Source organism: Ceratotherium simum, chromosome 11 (genome assembly GCF_057802395.1).
Source record: "Ceratotherium simum simum isolate JZ-2026a chromosome 11, ASM5780239v1, whole genome shotgun sequence".
Classification (NCBI taxonomy): domain Eukaryota; kingdom Metazoa; phylum Chordata; class Mammalia; order Perissodactyla; family Rhinocerotidae; genus Ceratotherium; species Ceratotherium simum.
The window spans coordinates 24156690-24167626 of NC_141910.1; the positions used below are offsets into that span (position 1 = coordinate 24156690).

General features: G+C 35.7%; 1 protein-coding gene across 2 annotated transcripts in view; it reads right to left on the minus strand.

Annotated features, from left to right (window-relative positions):
* REL (REL proto-oncogene, NF-kB subunit) overlaps positions 1–10638 on the minus strand; it is a 41924-nt gene extending 31286 nt beyond the window's left edge. For both annotated transcript variants that reach the window (XM_087436710.1, XM_004435656.3), the window contains exons 1-2: positions 10529–10638; positions 1211–1353 (exon numbers count right to left, since the gene is read on the minus strand). In XM_087436710.1, coding sequence (XP_087292836.1) covers positions 1211–1353; positions 10529–10538 — 153 coding nt within the window. In that variant the 5' untranslated portion in view covers positions 10539–10638. The remainder of the gene's footprint in view (positions 1–1210; positions 1354–10528) is intronic.
* Between the last annotated feature and the right edge of the window lie 299 nt (positions 10639–10937).

Sequence of the window (10937 nt, forward strand, 5' to 3'; positions counted from 1 at the left end):
TTGAACAGTAACCAGGAAGTACTTATTGCCTTTCTGAATGAAACAGAAGATAACCACTTAAAATTGTAAGACAGGCTGATGCAGAACTCAAGCTGTAAAGTGTTTAGGACCTATTGGAATGGTAAGGATACAGATCTTAGAAATATTTTAGAGAATGTAAGGAATACGCTGAATTATGGAGAAGAATTAAAAATCACTCTTAAAGGATTAGAAGAATAGTGTTTTCTTATTTACCTTTTATTAACATTTCTCCCATTTTAACATTTAAATAAAAGGAATTAGATAACTCAAATTCATATTGCTGCCAAAAAATGGGATAAAAATTAGGAATTTGGAATTCAATACATAATTTTGCCATCTGCTTTTTCTATAATTTAGCATTCCCTTTAAGTTCAACAGAATAAACTTTGTAAATAATCTAGTTATAAAACAGTAAATTAAGATGTGTTGATGAAAGATTAAATAAGACTTTTCAAAATCCACTCTGCCATTAAGGTTTTTAATTGGCATTTAAAGGATAAAAAATTCATTAAAATCAGTAAAAATCAAATGAAATATGGTTTTTAAGTATAAAATATAAATATAGTATATTTTATAGATATAAATATGATATATTGATCAAAGTCATTTTGGATCAAAAACTATTTTCAAAATTTATGCTAATATGAAAAAACTTATTTAAAAGATGACAATATTTCACATCAGTCAATGCAACCCAGAGAATGAGGGATCGGCAATAAAGGTAAGGAGAAAGGAGACAAAACGTTCTCCTTTTCCAGAGCCTCTAGATTAGCCAAGTGATGGCAGGAAGAAGAATTCTAACTGAGTTCCCAAATCCATGTTTTTATCTACAGAACAATTTTGCTCACCTCTGGAAGGAGAGAGTGCTTTTTCCTCATCAACTCTGTATTCCATGAAAGGGATCCATCCCATCATCCAAAAGCTGACAACGTACACTAAGCACTGTCAATCGCTCTACTTAGATTAACACAAAACAATGTATATCTATCCGCAGGGATGAAGAATCCATAAATCTATATTTAAGAAATGTCCCTGACATTTATCTAGTACAGATCAATGAAAAAGAAAAAAGAAGAAGAAGAAAAGCCCATGGAGATGACTGTAAAGAAACTGGGCCTTTAATGTAATTGCTGTAGCGAAAATATGAAGCAACTAAGAATGAGACACACACAGGAGAATGGTCTATTACCTGGATTGACGGGTATGTTCGGTTGTTGTCTGTGCTGTGCTCCCCTGGAATGCTGCCTGCTGATCGCCCTTCACATTTGTACCTAAATCGCATTCCCCTCTGCCTGGGTTGTTCAATTATCTCTATAAATGGGTTATACCCACCTGAAAATTTAAAAAGGGGGGTGGGTGAGATTAGGATAGCAATAATAATGGATTTTAACCATTTTGTTTTTTTCAAAACAGCAGACTAAAAAATGTCCCTCCAATATTAAATAACAAAGTTGAAATGTAATTTTCCAAGACTGGATGGTAAAGATACCTTTTTCTCCCATTCAAATTGAGCTCCTATACAATGTTAACACAAATCATTCAAATCATATTTATTGGTTAGCACTTTATTGTTTAATATCTACAGCTAATGCCAGTGTGAAGTTCTGAGATAACCACTTCAGAGATATCCACTTCTCACATGAGACCAAGCAGAAGGGTTTCCCCCAAGATTCCCCCAGAAGGGTCAAGAAGATAGTCTTCAGAAGTATAACATTATACTCCAAAAGTGTATTTAACTGCTTGATTTTACATTAGCTTCTCAATAATGGACTAAAAGACTGATCATTGAAAATGAAAATGCATTTAAATCTTTTCAGAAGGATATGTAAGTTTTTTATATTTCCACTGGAATCTTAAAGGATTTATATATAGTACATCAACACAAGTTCCAGACGGGACTTTAGGTTCAAAGGAATTTTCAGTCCCATCTAAACCTTTTCTAAAATCTACGACACAATGGAGGAAAAGAAAATGATTATTTACTTTCCATAACAAATATAATTCAGAATATGCACCTTTAGAATGAACTACTGATACGCACAACAACATGGATGAATCTCAAAATAATTATGCTGAGTGAAAGAAGCCAGACCAAAAGAGCACATAGTGTATGATTCCATTTATATAAAACTCTAGAATATGTAAACTAATCTATAATGAAGGAAAGCAGATCACTGGTTGCCTAAGAACGGGGGTGTGGAGTGGATGAGGAAACTTCAGGCGATGATGGATATGCTAATTATCTTGACTGTGGTGATGATTTCAAGGTTGTATACACATGTCAAAAGTTATCAAATTGCATACTCTAAACATGTGCAATTTATTGTACATTAATGATATGTCAACAAAGCTGTCTAAAACATATGCACCTTTACCCCCCCATACTATTCAAATTGTGGAAATGCAAGTTCAATGAAGACATTCAAGTGTGCTTACAAGTAAGGTACTTAGCAACGTGTCTTTATGTCAGGAGTGTGAAGATGTTTTCCACTAAAAAAAAAAAAATCTTCCTCAGTTCAGTTCAGTGATTTCTAAATTCCCACAATTAGATATCTATTTTTTGATATCTAAAGGCTTATCTTGTTAGAATGCAAGCAAATTTTCAGAAAGAGTAACAGAGGGTCTTATCAGTGCAGTATTGTGAAGAGGTCTTTTGAGTCCTACCCAGCCACCTCTTATCAGTGAAGTCCCCAGAAATGTTATCATCTCTCTTAAGTCTCCTACTCTATAAAATGAGGATAAAATAATAGCATCTACCTCATAGGGTTCTTGTGAGGATTAGAGATAACGTGTGTTAAGTTCTTACCAAGTGCCACGCATATAACAAATACTCAATAAATGGTGTCTATTATTATTTCAGATGCTTTCTTGAAAACAATGTATATAGTGATACTATGATTGTATAACAACTGCTTCTTTCAAGGATCTTACAGAACGGTGAGGCAAACTACACAATTTATTAGACTATAGACGGGATGAACAAAACAAAATTTTGTTTATGCTAACAAAATTCTGCATAAAATGATAAATGCAAAAGAGTCAGGAATGCCTAACTATGTCAAAGGAAAAAAAAGCTAATGAAGCAAAAGGGTGAGGAAGGAAGAAGGGAAAAGGAGAAAGGCAGGCATTCTAGGGAAAGGGAACAGTATGTCCAAAGCTGTGGCAGCACAGAAGAGAAGAGTGTAAGAATCACCAATATAGCCCTAATGGAAGTGGAGTACACTTCTACCCTTAGAAAGAGAACCAAAAGCCAGAGTACATTTGGGGAATTGAATTTCATTCTATGAGTGACAGAATCAATGAATGGTTTTATGCAGGGGAATCACATATGATCAGACTGATATTTTAGAGTAAGAATTCTGGAGGCAGTGGACAGATTGAAAAAAGAAAGCAAGATGATCAGTTTAGAGGCTGTTACAATAATGTGGGTAATGACCGGGGTATGTCTCAAATATGGTAGTGATAATAGGAACGAAGGATTATTTAAAAGATAAAATTGACAATACTTGGTGACTGACTGAACATTACACTTAAGAGAAAGTAAAGAACCACTGATGGCTCCATAGTTTCTACTTTGGGTTACTGAGTAAAGTATTACTGTTACCTTTAATTCTATTTGGTTTGGTTCAGACTTCTTGTGTTTGAATTTGCTATGTATTTGTTTGTTCAAAAGACAATGGGGTCAGGGAAAACTGACTTTAACCTAATTAAGTTCATAATACTTATTTCAATTTTACTGAAAATCACATGGCATGCAGATGAGTATTTCATTTTCACATCCTTATATAGCCGCCTTGTATATTTCAAATAATTCAAATTTACATTTCAGTTTCAAATATTTCACACCCTTATATATTCTTATAGAGCATTTAAAAGAAAGTACATTTTTCTCTCAATAGTTCAAAATACTCAACAATCCTTTTTAAGAAATATCTGAAATCATTTAGGTGGTTGAACTAAAGGTCAAATAAATCCCTGCCCACTACTTATGTAAAGGTGTCTTGTTGGGAAGTTGATATAGAATGATATCATTAATGGTAAGTGGCTAACTTTTTGGGGAGGAGTGTGAATAAAAGTGCTAGGCTCATAGCGAACATGCAAATATTTCATTGGTTACACAACGCTTCCCTAAAATATTTCACTGGTTACACAATGCTTCCTTAAACTAGAAAGTGTGTTTATGAAAGAAGTCTATAGACAAGAGAACAGAAAAGCAGTTGTTGAAAGATTAAAACTTTTAAAAAAGATTTTTAAATTATAAAAATGACAAATATTAGTTACTACATAACATCAAGCACTTAAAAAACCTTTGAAATCTGTTCTTCTTATTGTAGAAGCACTTTATTGGTAAAAAGTCTCACTACCAACCAAGTAACAGAGTTGACTAAAATATTTCATATTCCTCCAGCTGGAAATAATCTTCCCCTCCTGTAAGTTACCATAGTATTTTGTTTATGACAATTATTCCAAGTAACCATAATTTAGGGAAGACTCACTGTTTTATTTCTTCTTGAAAAAAAGCTGCTTGTTTCATTTCTTTAAGCTACTTGAAGGAAGGAATTGGGTCTTACTCATCAGTGCACAGATATTCAGTAAATATCTATGGAATGAATGACTGAAAATCTAGAGATCTTTTTGTTTGTGTAAGTTATGCAAACATTGGAGGACTATATTAATGATTAATCAAATGTTTCTCATTAGGTTCCACTACTACGGAAAAAAACAGTGCTTTGTAGGTACTAGAATCGCTACACCTTCATATTCTTCACACCCATTCATATTCTAATTTATCTGTATTTATGATTTTAAAAAGTTTCCCAGCTATAAATTATTTATATCATGCATCAGTACAATGTGCCAGTTACTTCCTTCCTAGGTACCCTGTTTTGAAGCACCGTTCTTCCTGAGGATAAAAAGTGCTGAAATGTAGTCATCAATGGAGTGAAAGAAGGAAACATACAAATCAGGGAAATGTAGGGAAAATGAGTACTCTTAACTAAGATTATCCCAAATCACGGCAGTTTTGAACAGCATTGAAAGGTCTTCAAAACTGGTTCTAAACAAGTTGATTACTGTACTTTTCTTGAACCAATACTATGCAAAGCTAGGACTGAACCCTATATTTTTAACAGTATTGTAAATGCTAATATAGACCAGAATAATATTTGAAATATAACCAAAATGTTTGCAAGATATATTTATGTTTTTATTTGCACTTAGGCAAAAAAAGAGTGCTATTTGAATTTTTAAGATAAAAAAATTACATTGAAATAATAGTTAAAAATGGATGATCAAGTGTCAGAAATAGATACTTTATTAAGTAAAACTTTATAGTCAGCATTGGGAACCAGCATTAATTGTACAGTGAAAAAAATGTTAATTATAACACTGTTTTAAAGCACTTTTATATACATTTTCTCATTTGATTTTCCTAACTTTAATCTTCATAAAAACAGAACAGGAATTATTATCCCACATTACTGATGATAAGACTAAGGTTCAAAATTACATGAAGGTATAAGAAAAAGCAATTATGAATGACACTAGCAAATATGACAGCTGGGATCCCAGGGGGTCAAATTCAAACAACAAGCACAAAATCAGCTGGGAGTAAAGTCACAATAACTGATACAGCAAATAACCTAAAATAAATGCAGCTTAGTTTAAGAAGATATTGCATCTTGGTATAGGCAAATGAGTATTTAGATCCAACGAAATTCCTGGAACAGAGTTCATACTGGGGTGTATATCAGAATCAGCAAACATACATGCCCTGACTTACCTGAGATTTGCGGAATAGCAATAGAATCTATCTAAAGCCCAGGCATGTTTCTGAAAAAGCCTTCCAAACAATTCCTACACACTCCTGATTAAGAACCACTGCCTTAAAACATAAAGAAGTGGAAACAACAATGCACATATCCAGAGAGGCAATCCAAAAATTCACGTACAAGTATGGGCTGGGTGATAGATAAACTAGGCAGAGGAATTCTGACTACTTGTAACTCCTCTTTCTTCCCCACTCTAAAAAGCTTATCCAAATGCAAGCAAGGGAAAAAGACATTATAGGAATAGCCTTCAATTGTATTGATTTATTTAAAAAAGTAAATCGTTTGCAAAATTAATATTTTAACTATCATCAGTAATATTTCTTACAACACAGCACACAAATGATTATAACATGCCAATGTGTCAACACCATAGTTTGAGAAGAACTGACTAGAGACTGCATCTCCCTCATATAAGTACTGGATAACAGAGTGCCTGAGACCCAAAGGAGCAAATGGAGCTAACAAAATATACTTTCCCAAATATCCCCTCTATTCACTCTGGAGAAAAAGAAAATAAGATCTATTCTTCTTTTCTCAAGACTAGGAACCCAATTAAATCATGGTGATTATCTTCTTTACGTTAAGACACAGGTGAGTTTTTCCATTTCTTCCTAATTATGATCAAAATTTAGAGTTACCATTTCCTACATAGATAGAATTGCATTCAATTAACAAAGGGGCAAAGAAAACTTCAGCCTATTCCCATAAGGACAGAAAAAGACTAACACAGAGGGTGCAAAAGTAATCAAATGAAGGATAAGTTACGTCAATCAAGTCAGCAAAACAACACATGGTTTATCTACTAAGCAATTTTTGATTTACTTTTTTTTTCAGAATGCTTACTATCATTTAAGTGAACAAAGGAGAAAAGATACACTTGCCTGCAAACAGCACTGTCAAATTCTATTCCCCCCACTTGAATATACACAAACTAAATTGTTTAAAAGTAAATGGGCATTCTTATATATTCTTGAAAGATATATTTTCTATCTAGCATCTGGTCTAGTCTATTATTATAGGTTTTAAGGTATTCTAGAATCGTTAGGGCACTTAAAGAATAGTAAGTCTCAAGTGTCTCTAGTAGCTCCAGCTTCCTAGAGGTCCGAGTCCCAAAACAGCTCCACTCTGGAAGAAAACTAACATTTATGGGCATGCATTATCTCATTTATTCCTCACAACAAGACTCTGCAGTAGCTGTTCCCATTTTTATATCACAGAGTGGCAGAACTGGAATAAAAACCAACCTGGGCTAAAGTCCAGGTTTATCTCAGTCTATCAGGCTGACTCGCAACTGGGTCTTAGGAATCCAAGTGAGGGAATATTCAGATGAGTATTTGACTGATGTATGCACCACAAGGTAAATAAAAGATGTAAAAAATTTTGGCAATAGAGATGCTACTGCTAGAGATTCCACTGCTCTGGGGGGAAAAATAAGTCTTAAAAAATTTTAACTTCCAGGGTGAAAAATTAGAGAAATTTTTAAAATCTGTCCTAGATTATTCAGGCAATTAACTAAATTCAAAATCGACAGCAGGGTCAAATCATCTGTCTTGATTAAGATTGCCAGATTTAAAAATAAAAATTACTGGATGCCCCTTTAAATATGAATTAATTTTGTTAGTATAAGTGTATCCCATGCAATCATCTGGGTCATGTGCCTACAAACACAAAAATTTGCAGAGAACACAGATGAGAGAAAGATAGAACAGAAGGAAATTCTGAGTGCCTTAAATTGTATTTGAGAAAGACACTACACACAACTCAGATGTTCCCAATTATGATTCACTATCTGATTCCTCCCTAGTCATTTCACTCACTCATTCCCTTCACTCTATATCTATCATATATCACCTTAATTTTTTTATATCACTGTCATCGCTACATTTTCATGTGTTGCATTTCTGAAACAGCCTTCATGTTTATGCGCGTAGTCATGTTTATGTGCGTAGTCTTTTACTTAAAAGAAGTCATTTGCTTTAGCTATCAATTCCAGCTTCCAGCTTTATCATTAAAGATTGTCGCATCATACTTACATTAATTTTTTTCCCCTTACTCAAGAGAAATAGTTCTCTTGAAATTCACACTACAGACAGAGTTGGTAAGTAGTGCGGTTTACAAAAACAATTTCTTCGTGTACTTCCTATTATGTGACATAGCAGAACTATACTAAAGAAAATTGAATAAAAATAAATTACCTAAATTTTAAAACATATTTTACCAAAGACAGTACTATTTATTAGTAAATAAACCTATGTGCACACAAGAACACGTTGCACTTTCTACTGGAGCAATGAGAAGCTTTAAATTCAGATATAAAATAGATAATTTAACTTATATTAAACAGAATAGAATTATATACATATACAAAAGTCATGATTGCCTAACTATGCATACCCTAGATCGGACTGGGAACATTTTTCTTAAAAATGCCTATTCTAATTAATCATGTCAAAAGACTGCAATAGGGATATAATTAAAAAAAAAAAGCAATAAAGACAGCTTAATAGAACTCGAGCTGTGAAATCCTAAATAATTAATCTGATAATTTACCTGAACAAAATGTAGAATCATATATATACCAAAGTCCCAGTTACTCATGGTACTTATATAATTTTGCTTATGAGATTATGATCTGTTACTTTTTGTTATACAGATCACATATTCAACTACACATACCTATTTACATATGACATCCGGTGAAAAATGAAGAAATGGTCTTAAATGCTTGGTAATCAATAAAAATACTTTCTGAGGTTTTAATACTACCTTACTACAAACAGAATCCAAACTAGACAATGATTAACTAAGCAAATTTTTTTTCTGTTACTCGTTTGGTTAAATTACTGTTTCAAAACAGGATGGGAATTTATAATTTAGTGAATCTTTTTCTCTGAGGTCTTTACAAGTGATTAACGAAAGTACATCCAGGCTCCCTTTTAAAAATTTTGCTTAGCAGTTTTCAAATAAATGAATTACAATTTAAATAACTTCTTATAGTTTAAATAGCCCCATTTGAATGCAACTCCAGAAAAGGCAAACTTTTAAAAAAAGATAATTACCCTACAACTTTCCATTCCTTTAAATTTTTCCCCTTCAATTCAGGGAATACATTTTCAAAACAGCACAAAATATAATGTCATTAAACAAGTTTAAATTGCATCACATTTTTAAATGATATGGGTCTTACAATACTCTCTATATAAATGGTTAATTCTTTTCTCTGTCTTCTGAAAGAATTAGAAGTACTGCATTCATATTAACAAAGTTTGGTTAAACTGCCAGCAGGCTGACCTTTATTTATAATGCTCGCCATTCTTTACTTCTTTCATACAAAATCTCTTTCCGGTAACCAATAAATTAACCAAATATTTCAAATCATCTTTGCACTTTTCATCTAAATATGCTTTGAATTTATGAATTTACAAGATTATCTGAAAGTTTGGGGTCACTGAAGTGGGTAAAGAGAAAGTTGAAATATTTTAGACTACACTTGTATTCTCACATGAAAACCACAGACAAACTGAAATCAAATGTCATGTGAACCACCCCAATTTCCTTTTCAGCCTACAGCAGTAGCTATGGCATTGTTCTGCTCAAGCCTTTAAAAAAGTCCTTTATGCTTTCTACTTCCTCTTCTCTGCTAGACATCAGCCTTCTGAGGGTCACTGAACCAGGGAGCTGGGAGGATGCGGGTCAAGCATAAACAAGCCCCCCTCTTCGGCCTCCCAGTACAGTGTTAAGGTATACTTTTAGGCCTGCCTGCCTTTGCTCACGCTGCTGCCTCTGCCGGGAAAGCGCCCTCATGAACCTAGCCAGAATCCTGTCAAGGTCCATATCTCCAACGCAGTCTACTTGATTTACTTCCCTTAGGTTACAAGTGGACCTAAACCTTCGCTGCATACGATATGAGACTCCCTCCCCTGACCTCTAGCTGTTTCTTGGTTAACTGGTTTACCCCCAAAACAAGAGATCCACGCACTTATTAACTGAAAATAAATATTTACATAAGTGATAGAAAGTTGTTTTCATTCCGACTCATATTTTAAAGCACGAGTACTCTAAAAATCCTCTTTTTCCCTTCTTTCCAACAAGGGGGAAAAACAAAAACAAAAATCGACTTCTGCTCCGTAAACTAGAAAGTATGCACTTTACAGTAAAAATTATCCACTTCGATCAAGCAACATTTCCACTTAAGACCTGTTAAAATACCCCTGGTGACTTTTAAAGCCGCACCACATTTTGCACAACTCGCAGCACAACGGCGATCACCCTTTGGCACTTGATGAAATTAAACCAAAAAAGGTAGAACTCTCCTGAGGTCTGAATGTTCCTCATTGCTGTTCTAAAACCACCATTTCAATATAAATCACTTTTTAAATACGAGAATTCTTTGCCCTCCTTTATTTAGATTCTTATTACTTCCCTAATCCTAAAACCAAGTCGTTGGGAATTTCTAAGGTCCCAGCTATCATCATGGCATCAAATTACAGAGCGTGACTTTGATTTCGCACGCAAACCCTGAAGCAGGTAATTTTTTAAAAGGCCGACAATTTGCCAGAAGAGGCGATTTTAAAGACCGAATGTACCACAACCAAAACTGCGCCCGGAAACTCTGGGCAGCAAGACCCTCGGACTAGCTCCTTCCCCCCGGGCCGGGCCGGCGCCGGGACACTCACCCGAGGCCATGGCTCCGCTCCCCGCGCCGCCCCGCTCCAAGCGTCGGACCGCACGCAGGCTGCCGTAGTCAGTGACCCGCCGCTCAGTCGGGCGGCCGAGGGACCTCTGCCGGCGGGACCCCCGTCCCCCTGACCACCCCCGGGGCCTCCTCCTCCTTCCCGCCCTCCTCTGGGTTTGCGGCTCACACCTTCCCCACCCCCTTAATTCTCGCGCTCCGGGTCACCCGGCGCCGCCGGTCCAGGCTGTGGAGCCAGGGACAGGGGGCGGAGCGCGGCGACAGCCGAGCACCGGAGAGGCCGACAGGCGGGCAGCCTGGCGGGAGGGGGATTTCCCGCGGCTGACGTCGGCCCCTCACCGCCGCCTTCCCGGGGGCGGGGGGCGGGGCGTCCTGGTGGCCGGCGCGCGCGC